Consider the following 22,055-nt stretch of genomic DNA (forward strand, 5'->3'; position numbering starts at 1 on the left):
TAAGCATTGGTTGAAGTGAATTAAATTGAAGATTACTGGGATATCATGAAATGAGAGGAAAGCTATTCTGGATCATAGGACACTCCAGAGGACAAGGTAGACCAGAACCCTTCTTGAAAAGGTGTGTGGGCAATCTCACTGCCGTTCTTATTCTCTAGACATTTCAACCTCCTTTCTCTAGCAAGTACCTTCTCTCCTGCTTTTTAACTTTTTTTTATCTTCCCCCATTAGAATGTAAATATTTTCATTTCTATATATTGCAACAAAGCCCAGCAGCAAGAGATAAAAAGTGAAATTCCATTTAAAATAAGTGTGTAATATAAACTATTTGGGAGTCTATCTGCCAAGACAAAGACAGAAATCATAGGAACATAATTATAAAATACTTCACACAAATAAAATCAGATATAAACAATTGGAAAAATATCAGTTGCTCACAGGCAGGTCAAGCTAATATAACAAAAATGACAATTCTACTTAAATTAGTCTACTTATTCAGTTGCCATACCAATCAAACTGCCAAAAAATTATTTTGTCGGACTAGAAAAAATAATAACAAAATTAATCTGGAAGAACAAAAGGTCAAGAATATCATGGGAATTAATGAAAAGAATGCAAAGAAAGGGGGGCTAGCAATACCAGACTTAAAATTGCATTATAAAACAGCAGTCATCAAAACCATTTGGTACTAGTTAAGAAATAGATTGGTAGATCAGTGGAATATGTTAGGTAAATAAGATACACTCATCGAGGACTATAGTGATCTGTAGTTTGATAAAGCCAAAGACTCTTGCTTCTAGAATAAGAAATCACTGTTTCACAAAAATTGCTGAGGAAACTAGAAAATACTACTGAAGAAATTAGGCGTAGACCAACATCTCACACCTTATATTAAGATAAAGTAGAAATGAATTCATGATTTAGATATAAAGGATGATACTATTAGCAAATTAGGAGAGCAAGGGATCATTTATCTCCCAGATCTTTGGAGAAGGGAGGAATTTATGACAAACAAGAAATAGATCATAGATCTACTATGTGCATTATGAAATGCACAGTGGATAATTTTGATTAAATCAAATTAAATAGTTTTTACACAAACAAGATCCATGCTATTAAGATTAGAAAAAAAGCAGAAAGCAGGGAAACAATTTTTCCAGTCAGTGTTTCTGATAAAGACCTCATTTCTAAAACACATAAACAACTGAGTCAAATTTATAAGAACATAAATCATTTCCCAATTGATACGGGATCAAAGGATATGAAAAGACAATTTTAAAATGAAGAAAACAAAGTCATCTATACAAAAACATGTTCTAAATGTTTTAAACCAACTCAGTTACTGCCTCACACTTATCAGACAGGGTAATATGACAAGAAAAGAAAATGATAAAAGTTGGAGGGAATATGGGAAAACTGGGACACTAATGTATTGTTAGTGGAATTGTGAACTGATCCAGCCATTGTGAAGAGCAATTTGTAACTGTGCCCAAAACTGTGCATACTCTTTGATCCATGAGTACCACTACCAGGTCCCAAAGGCATAAAAGAAGGAAAAGGACCCACATGTACAAAAATGTTTTTAGCAGCAATTTTTTTTTGGTGGCAAGGAATTTGAATGGATGCCCATCAAGGGGGGAATGACTGAATAAATTTCAATGTAATGGAATGCTATTATTCCATAAGAAATGATGAATAGATTGATTTCAGAAAAGCTTGGAAAGACTTATATGAACTTATACTGAGTCAAGTGAGAAGAACAAGGAGAATATTGTACACAGTAACAGCAAGATTGTGTGATAAACCACTAAGATATACTTCTCAGCAACACATTGATCCAAGACAATTTCAATAGACTTGGGATGAAAAATACTATCAGCATTTAGAAAAAGAACCATGGAAGATTGAATGCAAACTGAAGTATACTATTTTCACCTTTTTATTTTGTTATTTTCTTTCTCATGATTTTTTTTTCCTTTTTTTCTGATTTTTCTCTCCCAACATGACTCATTTGTAAATATGTTAAAAAGGATTGTATAAGTATGATGTATATTAGATTGTTTCCTGTTTTGTGAAGGAGGAAATAAGAGAAGAAGGGAGAAAAAATTTGAAACTCAAAATCTTACAAAAATGAATGTTTGAAAACTACCTTTACATGTAATTAGAACAAAATACTGTTAAAATTAAAAGAATGTAAACTCCTCAAGGGTGAGCATGCTCCTTCTTTTTGTTTGCATTTATAATCCCAGAGCTTAACATAGTTCCTGATGTATAGTAAGCATAAAATAAAAGCTTTATCTGTCTAACTACATGTTGAGAGAGGCCTTTGGCAAAGAAAAGAACCATCATTTTGTCACTAACTGGGCAGAAGACAATAGGGTGTGATATCGAGGGATTCTGAGATGAAGAAAACCAGGTAAATAGGAGACCACATTAAATGGCCTCAATTTTCCTTGTAAAATAAGTTGAAATTCTCAAGGAAAAGAAGCAGAATAGAAAAGAGAGGTGGAGAAAGCTTACGGAGAGGTTTGGGATAGCTTTTGTGAGGAGTAAAATAAAAAATCAATTAGGGGAGAATAAAAACTGTCTGTTGCACGGAGGCCCTATTAAAAGTTGGATAACATGAATTTATAATGTATCTACTCAGCAGGGTTATGAGGCTTCCTCGAGCTCCATTTAGCAGCAGGTGAGTAGGAACACAGGATGTTGATAATGGAAATATTCCATTAACTTGGTCTTGTAGGGATGAATGACAATATGATAAAAAGATGAGGAATTCCAAAGTTAAGGAACTTAACTTTGTGAAGTGAATTGATTGATTACAGCATCAAAAATGGAAAAGGAGGAAAGGGAAGTCAAATAATACCCTGAGAAAGGACTAAATAGGAGAGGGATTTATAGTCATGATGACAGGAAAGAATCTGTTTAGGAGGGAACAAATATAGGAAAAAATGGAGCAGAGACCACAGTCTTTTATGTATAATTATTTTGTGTTTTTTTTTAATTGAAAGTAGAATCCATGTAGATAATGGTGAGATCTAAGGTAAGACCATCCTTGTGTGTGACTGAAGTGAAATGAAAGGATAAATCATAGAATTTAAGGAGCGTAGAAGTGAGAGATTAGGGAGTTTGAGAGAATGTCAAGGAAATGAAGCTGAAAGATATGGAGAAGAGAAGAAGCCAGTGAAAACTCCTTGAGTAAGGAGCAAGAATGATCCAGTCTAGACTAGTATTCAATGGCCACAAAGATCTAATTTGGGTGGACTTCAAAGCAAGAAAGGTTTTTGACTGAAGGAGGTAAATAGAGTTTATAAGTGGCAGTAGGAAGGAAATTATATTTAACCTCTCCCTTCAGGACTAGTGTGATGGAAATGTGAATGAATGATAGCCAGCATTTTCAGGTAGGGAAACCCAGCTCTCCATAAGAGCTAACAAAAGGAAGAAGTGAGATATAAAGAGGTTTTGGACTGAGAAATTTGTTCTATATGGAATGGCACAGAGAGCCATTTACAAAACAATTCTGCTATGTTGTAGGTTAAATTCATGTCAGTGGGCTAGCCTGGGAACTTGGCCACCATTTATTACAGTTTCTATGAAAAAGAGTTCCAGAATCCCAGAGTACCCACTTAACAGGCAAAGTGTCGGGACACAATACTATCTTCAGTTGTGGAGTTTGGGGGGCTACTTTAAGCAATAAAAAGGAATGACACCAGAGGGTGAGATAGAAGATTTGGTCTTAAAATCCAAGTTGATGCTATAAAAAAAATCATAAAATGATTCCTTTCCATAAAAACTGCCAGAAAGCACAGAGTGCATATGAATAAGCTCTATTTCAGCAAGTACAAGCAACATATAATGCATAAAATACTTATATATGTAGAGGAGAGAGAGAGAGAGAGAGAGAGAGAGAGAGAGAGAGAGAGAGAGAGAGAGAGAGAGAATATATGAATGAATATCAGAATCTCAGGCACTGATCCAAGTACTGAGGCAACAAATTTAAAAACAAAAAATAGTCCCTGCCCTCACAGAGCTCACAAACTAATGAGAGAGATAACCTGTAAATAGTTATGTCCACACAAAATGTGTACATAGTAAATGGAAAATAACATCAGAGGAGAAGGCACTAGTAGCTGGATATCTCCCTCCATCATCGGGAATTGGGAGATCACAGGATCATAGATTTAGAACTTGGAGAGAAGGCCATCAAGAGAAGTCCCCAAGTCCAAATCCTTATTTTTACAGATGTGGAAACTGAGGTCCAGAGAAGTAATTTTTTTTAATGAGGCTCCCTCAACTAATAAGCGTCTGAGGTAGAATTCAGCCCCACATCTTCCTAATTCCAAGTCCAACACTCCATTGACAACAGACACTTAATAAAAGTTTCCTGACTGAAAACACTACTTTATCTCTCCAATGACAAGCCCTAGGGAATTTACCTGAGGCACTCATCCAAGGTCTCATGGCTAGAAAATTTCAGAACTGCATTTCAATCCAGGTTTTCCTGAGCCCATGGCCAACACTCTCCTCCTCTATGCCATCTCTTTCTTAGAAAACATCATAATAACAAATTGTCCTTTGTGTGTAAATGTATTTCTGATCCCCCTTCAATAGGGCATAAATTGATGTTATTGTGACAGGATAATAAAATAATATTTTCTGCAATGTTTTCCATAAAGTCTCTTATTACTTTATTTTATAAAGTCTACAAGGTATGGTTTTGCTTAGAATTTTGTAAATGCAAGTATTATCTTTCCTCACACTGAAGAATACACATGTCAACACCTACACACACCCCTATATTTCTATACATAGTTATTATATACATTAAGAAGGCCTTTATTTTCTAATTAAAATCTTTTTTCATAGCAAGGTTATTTTACCTTCCCTATGGAATCTCAACATTGCACATGTAGAATCCAGAAGAAAAAGCCTTAAGCACCTCCAGAAGGCCTTAGATCCTTTACATGAGAGAATAACCAAGATCATTCTCTTGACAAATAACTGGCATAGTCTGGTTAAGTGTTAATTGTCCCTTGTTTTTTGCTTTCACTAGCCAAGATCTCTCCCCAATACGTGCCTGAATGAAGTGTCCTTCTAACCCAGTCGAAGAGGTTTCTCCATCTTTGTTTCATAGATGAAATGTCCATCTGGACTTAAAAAACCTGTAGTATTTGCCCTCAAAGGTGAGACTTTCCACATCCTTGTTGTTAGTCAATCGAGTAAAATAAGGAATATTCCACTATACTCTCTTTTTCCTAAAATAAGACTTAGAATGCTATTATCATTCCCATTTTCTGGAACTCTAATTCAATGATTCTTAAATTACTTGAAGGGAACTCAGAGATGGTATAATCTGACTCCATCACTCTTACAGAGGCAGAAATTAAGAAAAGTCTCACCTAAGGCAGCAAATGATAGTGACTCTGGACTGCCAGGAGATAGCAGAAGGTATGCTTGAGATCATGATACCCAAACCTTTCGTTTTACAGATTCAAAATCTGAATTTCTGCAAGGAAAAGGTAGCTCTTAGCAGCCATCTAATCAAACCCATATGTCTTCATTGTACACAGTCAACAAAATGTCATCTAGGTCCTGCTAAAAGACTGCTGAGATGAGGGAAACCCTTTCCACTTTTGGAGAGCTCTGGTGGGAAGTATTTTCTTATATCAAACAGACACTTTCCAGTTCACAATTTCTAATCCTTTAAGGCAAAGGTTCTTAATTTTTGTTTGTGTCATGGGTCAACTTTGGAAGTCTGATGAAATCTATGAACACTTTTTAAGAATAATGTTTTCAAATTTATAAAATAAAATACACAGGTTTGCAAAGAAAAAAAATAGCATATGCTAAAATATATCTGTCAAAGTATTTTTGGGGGTAGCAAGACAATTGGAATTAACTTGCCCAGGGTCACAGAGCTAGTAAGTGTTAAGTATCTGAGGCTAATTTTGAACTCAGATACCCCTGATTTCAGGGACAGTGTTCTATTTACTGTGCCATCTAACTAACCTTCTCAAAGTATTTTTTAAAAGTATACCAGATTAAGGACCTTGGCTATGGGGCAAAAGATAAACCTAATTCTTCATTCAGAAACTTGAAGATAGGAATCATTGCCTTTTTCTCTTCATCCTTCTCTTCTCTTGCCTGGAATACCCCCAGTTCCTTTAACTGTTTTTTTTCCAGATAATATAGACTCTAAGTCCTTCATCATTCTGGTTGTCTGTCTGCCCAAACTCCAGTTCAGCAACATTCTTGGTAACAGGAAAGTTGAGTCAAAGAAAATCTTTCAAATTCACACTTAAAAAGGATGATATTTTGGGTCTCACTAACTCTCAAAGGCCATTCACCAAGGTCCAAAGGGGTCATGATTTGTATTCTTAAAGGGAAGAGGCATGTTAATAAAATTCAGGGTCTCTAATAGTGCTAAAGGAAGTGGCTCCTGGGCTGTTACACTCTTGTGAACTATATTTTTATATAAACATCAACGAGATTAATATACACAGACACAAGGGAGTGACAGAAGGATGTCCATGCTTAAACATCCACTGACTTATGGAACAATCTCTTATTAAAGTCTTCCTCTCTCCACTCATACAGTAACAAATCTAATTCAGATCTTTATCATCTTTTGAATGGACTACTATAATGACCTTCTTATTGGGCTTTCTCTGCCCCAAGTGTTCCCTTACTCATAACCATGTCTTAATTTAGCTGCCAAAGTGATTCTTCTAAAGCCAAAACTTGAATGTGTCGCTCTAACCCCTTAGTCAATAAACTCCAGGGGCTACCTATTACCTCCAGGATCAATTTAACCTCTTGTTTGGCATTTGAAGCCCTTGATAGCCCTGTCTTTCCAGCCTTCTTAGCTAGATGAGCTATACTGGTTCACACAACATCCTAGCTCCCATCTCTTCAAACTTCTCAATGGCTATCCCTTGAAACCCTCTCCCCCTTCTCCTTCATCTCTTGTTTTTCCTTAATTTCATCAAGACTCAGCTCAAAAAGACTACTAGTGTCTTCCTTCTTCTCAGCTTCCCACCTATATATATTTTGTATGTAGACATATGTATGTTCATACACACACACACACACACACACACACACACACACACCTTAGAATGTAATTTCCTTGAGGGCTTGTGGACTGAGAGAACAGTAGTTCCCCAAAGTGGATAATACAAAATGATATGTATTATAGAACTAATGTGAAACATAATTGTGTGTGTACCTGTGAGTTAACTCCAATGGCTGTCTTTTAGATAGAAATGTAGATCTTTAAACAATGGAAAATAACCATTTGCCAGTGGACTTACCAATGCTTGACTCCCATTCTTCCCAAGTTCTTCTTCTGAAATCTTGCTCAGATTATCTAAGTAATGGTCTGAGATTGTATGACACAAATCTTCAAAAGAGTAATCTTTTTCTTGACAGAGTTTGATTTCATCCAAGAGTTTTGATAATTCTCCAGTTACTGCTTCACCTTAAATACAAATTATTAGAATTTGATAACATCCAGGTTATTTTTATTATTAATTTTTTTAAATGTACAGGTTTCATTTATACTATTTATAGCATATTATATAGTGTATATATATATATATGTGTGTGTATATATATATATATATAGTATAGTACATAGACTGAAAATACTGAACAATAACTTATTTATACATCCTACAAACAAAAGCTTCAGTGGAGGTACGGATGGAGGTAGATTAGTAGGTACTGAAAGAGTGCTCCTTTCAAAATATAAATAAGAGATCATTAATTCAAAATTATTAAAAACACAGCAAAAAAACAAAATAATTCAGAAGAAGACAATAATAGATCAGTTTTACTACCACCATGTTAAATGTAACATTCCCTTAAAATTGTATTTACCAAGTTTGTGGTTTCAAGTACAATCACCTTTTTAATTTTTTTTAAAGTTGTTCAATTGTTTTTCACTTGTGTCCAACTCTTTGTGACCCCACTTAGGGTTTTCTTGACAAAGATACTAGAGTAGTTTGACATTTCTTTCTCTAGCTCATTTGACAGATAAGGAAACTGAGGCAAGCAATGTTAAGGAACTCATCTAGGGGCATACAACTAGAAAATATTCAAGGTCACATTTGAACTCAGATGAGTCTTCTTGACTAGAGGCTCAGAACTCTATCCACTTCCCATTCTTTTTATGATAAAATGTAAATGTTGCCAATGATTATTATGTTCATATTTTAAATTTAAAAAAAAATCTGAGTTTTTCTACCTGTTCAGAGAAAACCTATATTCAAGTTCCCTGAACTTAGGTTCATTTTTAAAAAAGGAAGTGGGTATAAAATTAGCACCCAAAATTAATTTTTGTCTTATTTTAGATATTATATTTTGTTTTTCTATCATCTTTGGTTCCAGATACAACTACCCTCCCTTCTTATTCTCAGCAGTGCATCCAATAGCATTATGTTTATTAAACTCTCAAATAGTCTACAACAGTTTTTTTTTTAAGTCTGTCTCTACTTTTTATCTGTTGTAAATTTGAAATTTCAATACAGATGAACAGAAGTAGCTTGTCATTCTGAAAACAAAAAAGCTGGCAGCCTTTGCTTAAAATGAGCATTTTTGCTCTGAACTAAGCATGTTTCAGTAAGGTGTGATTATGAACTACAGAGTGTGGGATCCGATTCATTCCCCTCAGATTATTTCACAAAAATCTGTCTCGCCCACTCTGTTCCCTAGAACTGAAAGAGTTGGTAAAGACTTCAAAGTAGGTCACTCACTTTTGGTCTTTTGGTTTGGTGAATTAACAGGTGATGAAATGCACGTCTGGTGTGTGGTACATTCTGGCTCGCTCTCTTCCAGGACTGTAGCTTTGTCTCCACCTTCCAAATATTCTGTGTATATACATTACATTATAAAAGTTACAATTTCCTATTTTCAAACCCATTTTGTTTGATCATCAATAACATTTAGTCTTCCCACTATAAATTTCCAATTATTTTCCTTGAAATCTATCACATATGTATGTATGTATGTATATATATTTATGAATGTGAGTGTATATGAGAATGAATATGTTTGTATGTGAATGTATATGAGTATATTTATATATGAGAGTGTGATTGTGTGCCTGTATTTATGTGGGAGTGTGTATATGTATATATATACATATACATATGTATAAATATACATATATATGTATGTATGAGTTTATATATCCTATTTATTGGGGAAGGAGGGATTCATCAAATAGTTACATATAGTAAGCAAGGATATCATTTGGGCCAACAAATTCATTTTACAAATGAGGAAAGCTAAGATCAAGACAGGTGGGGAAAATTTACCCAAAGTCCACTACTCATCAGTTGCAGAAAGTAAACCCAGGTTCCCTGACTCTAAAGCTATAGATCCCTCCATTGTAACATGAGATGGGAGAAAGTATTAATCAATAATGGGACTAGGAAAAATTTTCTATAGAGCTATGGAAAGGGAATGGAGAATGAGGAGGGGGATGATAGAGTTAAGCCTGTGCTTTAGAAAGATTATCATGGCAGCTGAACAGAGGATAAATAGCAGAGAGCACTGGACTGGCAGCTGGATGTCCAGTCCGGAGAGTTTTGCCCCAGTTCAAACCAAAAGGGAAGAGGGTCTGAACCAGAGCAGCAGCTGTCATGAGAAGGGAAGGAAATATATGCAAGAGTTTTTGTGGGACAAGAATATAAGACTTAGCATCTACTTGGCAACTGAAAAGGAAAAGAGAAAAGCCAAAGATGGCTTTGAGGCAGGATCCTGGAGTTGCAAGAAAAATGACTATGTCCTTCAAGAGAAACAGGCAAGTTTGGAGAAAAGGAGGGTTTGGGGAAGGAGGAGGTAGAACAGGACAGATGGTTTGGGAGAACATGGATGAATAAGTGACTGGAGATGACAGCTAGGGTAAATGTTAGGATTAGGCAGTGGATAGGGAGAGGGACCTGGAGTCAGGGAAAAAAAAGTTCAAAGACAAGTCACTCTATCATTATGGGGCTCAGCTTCTTCATCTCTGACATGAGGACCACAGCATCTACTTGCTGTGAGGATCAAATGGGCTAATGTATATAGAACAATTTGTACATCTTCAAGTCCTATGTGAATATTAGTAATCTTATTAAGGCATGAAAGTCAATAATTTCCTTTCCACAGACTGGGATCACTTTCTGCTTTACTGGAACAATTTAACACTTTAGAAGAAATGTCCTTTTAATGTCCAACGAGGAATTTTTATGGCCTCAACACCAGTGTGACTTCATAACATTGAAATGGGGCACATGGTAAAATTAGAGTATTTAGAATCTATTGAGAAGGAAACTTAACTGAGGATTCAGGTTCAGTCCCTGGAAATTTTCCCCTGGACAAAAAAGTTTCCTCAATCACAAAATGGGTACAAAACTACCACTGGACCTTAGTTTCTAATCTCTTTCCTCATCATCCACATAGCACTTGAAGGTCATAATACAGTCAAATCAATGTTCCCGCATCCTATCTCCCAGGACTTAAAACTCTATCCTGCAAATTGACTCCCACCATAGATATCTATTCTTGAGACCTGCTTTGCTATCATAGAATTGAGAAGACAATTTCGGTTGCTTTGAAGCAGGAGTTCCTAATATGGGTTGTATGGATTTATTTTCCCATTATTATTTCAAAATAATGGGTTTCCTTGCTTAATTCCATGTGTTTTATTTAGAGCCCAAAGGTTTTGCCAGACTTCTGAAAGGGATATGATACAAAAAATAAGTTAAGAATCTCTGTTTTCAAGTAATTCATGATAAGTATGAAACCTGAATAAATATGTAAACGTTTTGTTTGTTTATTTGTTTGATTTTTTTCCATTGGCTCTGTAATTTTATCAGTGTGTAGTAAGTCCCATTGAGGAACTCTCATAAGTACCTACTCTGCAATTTATAATCTTAGAGAATTATCTGAGGCACTAAAGTGTTGTAACTTGCCCAACATCACATAGTCTGTCTGTATATATCCAAAACAGTTTTCAAAGATCCATCAACTAGATTATGTGGCTTTTCCAGATACTTAATATAAAGAGCTATATACATGCTGCTTTTCGAGCTACTTAATATACAAAATACAGACAGACATATACACACATATGCAAATAACATGTGTATGTATATGTATATATGTATGTGTATGTGTATGTGTATATATATAAAATGCAAGTACATATATATGGGGAAAGACCTTGCTTTAAAAACTAGGAAAGATAACTCTAAACCCAAAAGTAGACCATGCCCCCATTTTTAAATAAGCTCATACACCAAAGAATTATAGGTCAGCATCACTAGCAGAGGTGTAACTAGGACAGGTTAATGTGGATGCATAAAAACTTCTTAAATTTGATTGAAAAATTAAGAAATAAGTATCTCTTCAGTTTCAAGTTCTTTCTAGCCTTAAGAGAAGGAAAACAATTATTTACTGCACTTATCAAACTGCTCAAGAAACAGTGCTCTCCGTTAAAATCCTCTTCCCTCTTTCTCTTGGAAAAGTATCTTAAAAGTTCCAGAAAGAAATACAACACTCAAGAAAATGGATTGAGGGTCCCCAAACAGAACATGAAATACCCATGTTGAATTAGGAAAACTGCCTTCCTCTTTCTTCTGAAAGAAGGAGACTAATGATCTATCTAGGGAAATGTCACTTGAAGAGGATAGGAAATGCTAGTGCTCCAAGTAACCAATGACCAGCTTGGAGAAGAAGAGCGAGAACCCTTGACTAAAATAGTCAAAGAGAAGTTGAGTGATTTTAGGAGAATAATTCTTAAAGTTAAGTGAATTGTTTTGGATTGATAATACATAGACAGGCAGATTGACTGACAGACTGACAAGAAAGAAGGAAGGAAGGAAATTAAACTTTCCCCTTAATCCTAACTTGTATAACTATTTTACCATACTATAAAATTTTCCTTCTTCAAGATTTCTAAAAATATTATTTCAAAATGTTTTGAGAGAGATATCCAAAGTTGTATGGAGATTCTGCCAGTATGGGCATTCTAAACTTAGCCTTTTTTTTCCTATTATGAAACTCTTTGGCTTCTCCCCCCTTAGCTTCATGTTTTTAAATTAATAAAATGAAATGTAAGAGATGACAAAGGAAACATATGAAAATACAATTATATATAAATGTAGATGGATACATGTATATTATGTGAATACAGCTGTGTATATAAATAATATGCTTTATATATATATGTGAATAGTTAAGAATAATGTATACATTTACATAAATAATATGCATTATATTATGTGTAAATAGTTATTTATATAAAAGTGCATATGTGCAATATATTATATATAGTATGTGTAATACAGTTACATATAAATGTATGCTTACATATATGTGTGCAAAGTTATGTAGAGTTGCATTGTGTACATAAATACTATATGTGTGTGCAGCTATATATATGTACACATAATTATATATATATTCTATATATACAACATATATATACATACATATATACCTATAAAACAAATTCAGACCATAGGTCAATAATCCCTAACTCAAACAAAAAAATTGCCTAGATTTGAAATAAAGCTAACTTAAAACAAATTGTTTCCTATAAGGTTTGTGCCTACCCTCCAAAAAATAAGTATTAACAATGGAGTGTACCAGTTAATCAGCAAAAAGCATTAGTTCAAGTTAGAAGGTATTAAATAGCTCACCTCTTCCTTCTCTCTGTATCCACAGCTCAAGCTGACCCAGTCCTGCTCCCTTGTCCAGCCTCAGCCTCCTCAGCAATGACTTTTGTGGACACTTATCATCTCTGTTTCTCTCTCTCTTATAGAGCCCTATATCCTGAAGCCCGAGATCCTCCCCACAAATAAAATTCAACTGAATGTGACTCTTTAAAAAGTTGATTTCAGAGTTCCATTTTCCTTTTTCCCTCTGAGAGTTTTCCATGATACTTGCCCTGGGTCCCAGAAATGCTAGTTTCAGCTCTGCTCAAAAAACTCACCCACCATCCAATACACTTTACCTTGTAACAGTGCAGCAATTTGGAGAGATTTCTGTGAGGGATGCTCCTTCAGCACATCTAAGACCGTCCTGCCTAAGCTGTCCTTTATGTTGGCATCAATCCCTAAAAAAGAACAGCAGCAGAGTGTGCATCAGTGGACTCAAAATGTCTCTAATCAGAAATACACCCCAAGCAGATCCTAGTTTTAGAGAATCTGGGACACACAAACTTCAACATAAAATATTAATATGAGAAAGAGGGTGTGTGTCTATTCATAGGATCACAGATTTAGAGCAAGAAGGGACCTTGGAGGCCACCTAGTCCAATTCTCTCATTTTATAGATGAGGAAACTGAGGTTCAGAGGTTGTGACTTGCTCAAAGTCACATAGTAGTAAAAAAAAAAAAAAAATCAAGACTCAAGCCTTTTCTTTTTGCTCCCAATTGGACACTATATTATATTTTAAAAGGATTTTTAGAACCCTATGTTATATCCCAAATAGTATTAGTTTATTTAAAAGTACTAAAAATATTAATGTCTTAGAATTAAAATTTCTGAATCACTTTAATTCCTGATTTTTAAAAAATCTATTAGCATGATTATGGAAAGGTAATGGGTTACAGGGGAATGACAATGAACCCCAGCTCCATCACTTGCTTATCTGTATGACCTCAAGCTCTCGGGGGGAAAAGGCTTTTCCTTCTTTCTTTGTATCTACCCCCCAAATCAACAATATAGCTTCTGACACACAGTATGCCCTTAACAAATGTTTGTTAACTGATTGGTTGACTGGGAGAGTCATCTTCCCTCTTTCAGCCCTCAATTTCTTCATCTATAACATGAGGGGATTGGATCAGATAGCTTCTAAGATCCTATATCATTCTGAATCTTTGATTTTTAAAAAATTTTTTTTTATTTGTTATTTTTTGCTGAGGCAATTAGGGTCAAGTGACTTGCCCAAGGTCACACAGCCAGGAAGTATTAAGTGTCTGAGACTAGATTTGAACTCAGTTCCTCCAACTTTAAGGCTGGCGCTCTCAAACTTTGATTCTTGATAAGCAATATCAAGACAAACCAACTTTATATGTTATTTGGTCGTTGTAGTCATACTAAACTCTTTCCAACCTCATTTGGACTCTGCCTGGCAAAGATACTGGAGTGGTTGGCCATATCCTTCCCCAGATCATTTTATAGATAAGGAAACTGAGAAAAACAGATAAAATGACTTGCCCAGGGTCACACAGCTAGTAATTATCTGAAATCAGATTTAAACTCAGAAAAATGAATATTTCTGACTCAGGCCCAGCATGAGAGACTGTCTCAGTACATAAAAATTATTAAATAAATGTTTGTGGACTTTAATAAATATCTTTCCCATGGTCAAACTGCTAATATGTGACAAGAAAAGGACCTTAACCATGTTTTATTGACTCTGAAGCAGATCATTTAGGTACTATACCATGGTGCCTCTCAATATGTAGGAATATTTTGTCCAGGTCTGCAATTTCCATAATGTGGAGAATTTCTTGTAAGAAAACTCCATCTACAAATTTGCAGCATCATTTTCTTGGAAACTTAAACAATCAGAAAATTACTTAGGGCATTGAGATGTGAAGAAATTTGTCTAGTCACAAAATATGTAGCAGAAGAATCCTTGAATCTCAGTCTGACTCCCAAAGCTGCATCTCTAACTACTTCCTCTCAGTTCTGTTATCAGTTCATCACAACATAAGAGACAGCAATTTGATATGACAGTGACCTCTGAGGGCATATTCATTTGACCAGGATTTAAAATCTTCCGACTGAAGCACATTTCTTATATGCTGTCCTTTCCTGTCATCTTTACTTATAAAGATCTTTCAAATTTTAACTTTGATTTTTAATCTCTTCTATAAATCTGGATATAAAAGAAAAATAGGCAAGTGTGCATAAGGAGGGAAAAGGAAGCTTCTCCAGGAAGAGAAAATATTATCACTAAATACTCAGCCAAAAGAGCTCTGACTTTAGAGTCAAATTTCACCAAGCCACTTATTTGTATATAACTGAGCAATTTTATTTTTATCTTTGTTATAGGTAACAAAGTTAGACTGCTCATTTTCTTCTATAAATGGGCATTTGGTATACATGATCTAAAAGATCCCTGGCAGCTCTAAATCTTTTAATCTATGATCCTAACTCTGTGACTTTGGCCAAACACTTAACCACTCTGGGCCTCAGTTTCCCCATTTGTAAAATTATCTGGAGTAGGTCAGTTTTTCTACTCTGGATTTGATTTGGTGACACTGCTATATAAGCAATATGTCCAGTACATCCACAGACCAAAAAAATTAATTTATTCCATAATCTAAAGGGCTAAAGGGGAAGCCATGGGGATATGGCTGATCTCAAATTTAGGAAGATTTAGACTAAGATCCAATTTTTAACACATCTTTGCAATTGTACCTTGAATAAGACATTTACCATTCAGTGCTTTAGGCCACTCTCTAAAACTAACTGGAACTTTTAAAAACTTCATAAAAATGATTGACCTCAGCTAGTTTCATTTCATTTTAATCAGTGCACAAATATGAGGATCAAGCATCCCTTCTGAGGACTGTTCTAATTACTCTAAAAGGCTCCCTTCTCAGTCACCAGAGACCATATACTATAGCTACTCACTTAATGAAGTAATTGGCTGTTAAGCTCAAGGAAATCGAATCTCTGTGATTTCTACAGTTCAAAATAGACTGTTCTTTTATAATCTCATCAGCTTACATACATCACAGGGCTCATTTCCTCTTATTTGGCCTCAGAGGGGTCAAACAATTCCCCTTCCTTAGCACAGAGAAAAAGGGAGCCTTCCTTTGCTCTCCATATCCAAGAACATCCCAACATTCCTATTCTCTCTTTTATCCAGATTTACAGAAGTGATTAATAAACAAATCTGTAATATGAAAGATCTCTAAAGCAGTTTTTAAGATTTACAAATACATCTTTTTCTTCTAATAAGTATGTTTCTCCTGGTCTTTTTTGTTGCTAGTCTAAAAATAATAATCACTGATATTTATCTAATATAGCCAGATAATGGATGGAAGGACAGATGGAGGGCTAATGGAGGAGAGGAAAAGAGAAAGAGAAAGAGAGGAGAGGAAAGGAGAGAGAGGGAGGGAGAGGGAGAGAGAGATGGACAGAGGGAAAGAAGGAAAGAGGGGAAAAGAGGGAGAGGGAGAGAGAGAGATGTATATATTTTTCTTCCCACCAAAATAGTATTGCAATAATAGTACAATTTTGCAAAATTGCAAATAACTCAATTAATAATGCTGAAAAATTAGGAAGCACTTTCAAAGGTTTCTCATGGAATTCTTCACTTACCAACAGTGCAGACCACAGAAGTGGTCCATTCCTCTAAGATAATGAACTTATGTGTGACTTATAGTCAATTGTCATGTCATGTGTTAGTGAGCCATGATTAATAGAGCCACGCTCATATGACATTTTTCTTTAAAAGCTGGGGCTGAATTTTGTGTGATATATCACATCTATATACTAGGTAAAGAGAAGAAGAGTGATAAACATACATATCTATAAATATAGATATGTATGTATGCATGTGTATTATATATAATATAAATATTTGTTTTTAAAAGGAAACTACATGAGATTTCCCTTCTTATTCTCCTAAAATGGAGGTGCCACCCGGCAGGAGACACTTGAAGGACAATAACAAGAACTTACCTGTTTCTAACAGAAGCCGGACAACATCCACCTTCCCAAATAAGGCTGCTTCATGGAGTGCACTCCCCTTTTCGGTCTGCAAAACAAAAGAAAACTAAAATATAAAGACAGAGCTTTGATATCTTAGAAAGTCTGTGAGTTCTAAGAAATGTAATACAGTTAAACAAGGTACAATTGAGTGCTATCCCTGGGTCCTGGATCTCCAAAGAAAAAAATGAAACAAGTCCTGCCCTCAAGGAGCATCCAATCTGAGAAAAGAAGGGAATTCAGCCATATTTCTGAGCATTTATGATTAGTATCCACATGGAAGTTTGGTTTGGGGGGTTGTAAATTTTAAAGGATTTGTTATTTGGATCTTTATATGTAATGACAAGCACTTATATAGAATATTAAAGTTTGTAAAGCATTTATATATGTATATTTATATATATACATATATAAATGCTTTACAAACTTTAATAAAATGTGATTTTATACATATATAGATATATACTTATATACATACATATGGATATATAGATATATACTTATATACATACATATATGTATATATATATACATATATGTATGTATATATATACATATATAAGCTCAAATGTGATTTGATCCCATTGGGCAAATCATTTAATTTCTCTGGGTCATTATCTCCTCATCTGTTAAAGGCCTACTCACAGCCACCATGTACCTCTCAAATGCTTTTTGAGTGATACATATAATTATAGTAATAACAGTGACAATAACAGTACTAAGTTTTACAAAGCACTTTACTCACCCGAGTTTGTGGTAACAGCCATAATTCATAGATGAGAAAGCTAAGGCTAAAGGAAGTTAATAGACGTTCTCAGGGTCACACAAACACAAAGGATCCCAGGTATCCAGGTCTAATTTTCATGTGTTAATTCCATCTATCATGTGTGTAATGCATCTAGGAAATGAGAGCTGTCTAAATCTCTTGTTTATGGTTATATAGCTACACAAGGTAAGAAGGTATTTTTGACTTGAAATCTAGAACCCTACTATGCAATATTGCCTTGCTTTAAATTTAGAGATCAAATTTAATTTAGAAATTAATTAGGCATAAATATTAATAAAAGAAATTTAAAAAGGAGATATAAACCTGAAAGAAATTTTAGAGGTCTAATTTAATCAAATCTTGGGACTGATGCTAGGTGATACAGTGGATAGTGTGCTAGATCTGGAGTTAGGAAAATCTGAGTTCAAATCTGGCCTCAGATATTTATTAGTTGTGCAATCCTGGGCAAGTTCTTAATCCTGTGTACCTCAGTTTCCTCATCTGAGAAGGAGAAGGCAAACCATTCTAGTATTCTGCCAAGAAAACCCCAAATGGGGTCACAAAGAGTCTGACTCGATGAACAATAACAATCCAATCTCATTTATTTTTGGCTGAATAAACTGAGCTCCAATGGGATTGACTTGTCACCAGTAATAAAGGTGATAAATATTAGAGTTGAAACGCAAAAGTTCAGAATTTCTGACCCCCATTCCTCAGATTTCAAACAACAGAATCATTCATATGGTGAGTGACCTTGAATTCAAATCCTTCCTTGAATAAAGCAAGGTAATCTTTTGAACAGCAAAAAAGTAAATAAATAAAAATGAAAACTATGTTGCTATGTAAATTAAAATTTTAAATTTATGTTTACACCCTTTGCTCTATTCAAGGTAGAAGTATTCAGTGTAAGGAATTGACTTGATTTTTACAATGACATATAAGAATGTAACAACCAGGAGAAAAAAATAAAAATTAATATCTACAAAATTTATTTTGAGACTTTAAAAGTAAATGTTTACACACACACACATACATACACACATTTACAGCTGTTAAGATTAATTTTTCCTTTGGAAAAAAAAAAAACAAGAGGAAATTCATCACAAAATGGAGTGACCAGGATATAGTACTAAAGTCAAGAGAATTATTAGTTTATAAAATACTCTATAGCTAGATTCTCTGAAAATAATACCACCTTAATATAAGGGTTAAAAATGGAACACTGCCTGGTTTTAGAGCATTTAATCTTATTATCAATAATATGCTTATGTTTTCACAGGGAAATCTAGTTTAAGAGTCTCAGTTGCTTCTTTCCACCTTCTATGACTCTTTAGTATTTTTTCCAAGCTTTTAGATCACTGTTTTTTCTTACTGGCTCATTCCATTATGCATATGACCTCAGTCAAAGCAGTAATTTTATCTGTCATTTAAGCCATCAAAAACAAAATTAAAACCATCAAAAGGGTGATTAATATCAACTTAAATGAATATTCCTGTTCCATTTACTCAGATTTCCTTCTCTCAATCTGTCTATTCCTTCTCATCTCTCCATCCCTCTTACTCATTCCTTCTTTCTCTCCCTCTTTCATCTTTCATCTCTCTCCTCTTTCCCTTCTCCCCATCTCTCTCCCTTCTTCTCTTTCTCTCTCACTTCTTCTCCTTATCTCTCTCCCTTTTGTGTCTCTCTCCTTTCTTGTCTCTCTTTCCTTTTTTTCTTCCTTTCTTACCCTCTTTTTTCTTCTTTCCTCCCTATCTTTTTCTTTGTTCTATCCTTCCTTTTTTTCTTTTCTCTCTTTCCTCTTCTTTCTATTTCTTTTTTCTTATTTTCCTTCCTCCCTCCTCTCCCTCTCTCTCACATACACACAAACTTAGAATCATTACAACTATTTTCCACCAACAACCTTCCCAGCACAAACCTCTCTCTCTTTCTATTTTTTTTTTTTTTGTTCTGACACAGCATCCCTATCACCAGCAGAGGCCTCTCTAAGCAAAAGTTTCTGCAAAAAAAAAGTAGAAACACCCTGAGCTTTGCAGGAACTCCGGCTCTGCTGTAATTGGCCCTCTTTGGGGATGTGAGGGATTGCTGCAGAAACGGAGAATTGGAAAGACAACTGAGTTCCAATTAACCTTGCTCCTGGTCCTGCGGAACTGAAGGTGAGTCACTTTTCTTGAGCAAATGGGGTTGAGAAACTCCAAGGTTAATGAAGGTCATTCCTAGTAGCTCCAGGAGGATCAGAGATGCTCTGATAATTGTTTCTCCTATCTCACAGCTTTTTCCCAGGTTCAGACTCAAAATATCAGAGGAGGGGAGGTGTACACAGGAGAGGCAGTGTGGCTGACTAGATAGAGAATCAAGCTAGATTTGGCTTGAGAAAGGAAGTCCTGTGTCTAAATCCTCCCCTCCACTTCTGACTCTTACTATGAGACTCTGGACAAGTCACTTAATCTCTGTCAATCTCATTTCTTTATCTGTAAGGTGGAAATAATAATAGCACTTCTCTTAGTTTAATTGAGAGGATAAAATGCAATATGCTTTGTTAAATAGTATATAAACTTTAAAATGACTAAAATGTTAGTTGTTACCAATATAATTATGAATATATATATATATTATACACAGAGAGAGAGAGAGAGTGTGTGTGTGTGTGTGTGTTAGTTATATATATGGTTATATGTTATGGTACAGTTGTATACTGTTATAAGGTGATTATTTCATGAATCAGTGTGGCTGAGTGGACAGGGAACTGGCCACAGTTCAAATCTCACTTTTGACACACATTGGTTGTATGATTGCTGGACATGTCATATCTTCTCAGGGTCCCAAGCATCTAAGATCATCAGCTAGCCAAGAATGAGGTGGCAATGGAAGAGAGAGCAACTCAGGGGAACATCTCAGAACAGTGAAATTACAGGCCAGAAATTACATGCATAAAATGTTAAAACTTCAATGAAACTTTTGAGATATCCTATACATGTGTGTAAACACATTTATACTTATATTTATGTGTATGCACATGTGTAATTTATAGATATGTTACTATGATGTTATTGTATTTGTATACATGTTATATTTGTGTATTATATATCTCTCCTTTCATATATAGCTGTATATAGACAAACATGTAAGATAGAATGTTATATATACATAAATGTATGCATGTAATCTATGTATCTGCATATATGTGAATGAATGTTCAAGCTATAAACACATGTATATACATATAGCTTAAATGTATAGTTGACTGTTAAATAGAGATATATGTGGGTTAAATTTAAGTAGGACATATTACAGACTTTTATTAACAATAATAGTTCTAATTACAAAATATCACGTTATAACCAAGTAAAATATATGTAGAATATCTTATATAACATATCAACATAATAGTTCTAATTACAAAATACCACATTATAACCATGAGTAATTTTGATATATTCTATGGAATATATATTCTTTTGATATTTTACTTTTCTCTATAAATATTTTCACTATTTTACCTAATATAGGTCTATATACATATATATGCATATAAACAAGATATGGCTATGTATATATGATTGAAGTATATTCATATCACAAACATTATAATTTTTAATAGAGTATATATTACAATATTATGGAACAACAAACTGGCACAGTGTATAGAGTACCAGATCTGGAATCAGGAAGATTAATGTTCCTGAATTCAATTCTGACATAAGATAATTACTATCTGTGTGACCCTGGACAAGCCATTTACCCTGTTTACCTCAGTTTCCTCATCTGTAAAATGGCCTAGAAAAGGAAATGACAAACTATTCCTGTTAAGAAAACTCCAGATGACATCAGAGAGTCAGCCACAACTGAAAAGCGAATGAATAACAAACAAAAGCAATGTTATGAAGAACCACTAAGAGTCAATGAGGTGTCTTGAATGGAGAATGAGTCTTGGAATCAGGATAGTTCGGGTGTGAATTCTGCTTTCCTAATTCTCTTTTCCTCCCCTCTCCCCATACTAGCTGTGTGACTGCATAAATCACAAGCATCTCCATCCCAGGCAATTCTGTAAAATTATGACTGACATGCCTTGAAAGGGGAGTTTCCACGATGGGAAATCACCCACATGAAAGAAATCATAACCTAGTATCCCCTCGCCCAAACATTACAAGGCTCTTGAAAGAACCACAGCATCTCAAAATCAGAAGAAATTGCCAAGGTGACTTTGTCCAACAGGCACCATTTTGCATGTTTAAAAAACAATTTTAAAAATTGCTGTGAAGTGAGAGAGACTAGAGGGTCATCTCCTTTGAGCTTTCTCATCACTGGTAGTCAGAAAAAAAACTGGAACTTGTTCCTCCATAAGGCAGCTTCCCTCTCCCCCAGATATAAAAAACAAAGTGAGCATCTATTAGAAGAAGGGTAGCTAGGAATCATGCTGGAGAGAGGAGGGGGCTATATGAAAGGTCATAAGGAAACTCTGGCAAGAAGAGGAAGAGGAAGAGAAATAGAGATCAGAGACAGATCAGAGAAGGGCGGTCACAAGCAAGGCTGGGAACAGTGACCAAGAAGAGTTTTGCTCAAGTC

The 22,055-nt window shown here is 34.9% G+C and overlaps 1 protein-coding gene across 1 annotated transcript in view; it reads right to left on the minus strand.

Moving 5' to 3' along the window:
- ANKS1B (ankyrin repeat and sterile alpha motif domain containing 1B) overlaps positions 1–22,055 on the minus strand; it is a 1,349,660-nt gene that overhangs the window by 1,139,480 nt on the left and 188,125 nt on the right. The window contains exons 5-8 of the mRNA XM_052001623.1: positions 16,699–16,774; positions 13,007–13,108; positions 8,757–8,870; positions 7,314–7,480 (exon numbers count right to left, since the gene is read on the minus strand). Of these exons, the coding sequence (XP_051857583.1) occupies positions 7,314–7,480; positions 8,757–8,870; positions 13,007–13,108; positions 16,699–16,774 (459 nt within the window). The remainder of the gene's footprint in view (positions 1–7,313; positions 7,481–8,756; positions 8,871–13,006; positions 13,109–16,698; positions 16,775–22,055) is intronic.

Source organism: Antechinus flavipes, chromosome 5 (genome assembly GCF_016432865.1).
Source record: "Antechinus flavipes isolate AdamAnt ecotype Samford, QLD, Australia chromosome 5, AdamAnt_v2, whole genome shotgun sequence".
Taxonomy (NCBI): Eukaryota; Metazoa; Chordata; class Mammalia; order Dasyuromorphia; family Dasyuridae; genus Antechinus; species Antechinus flavipes.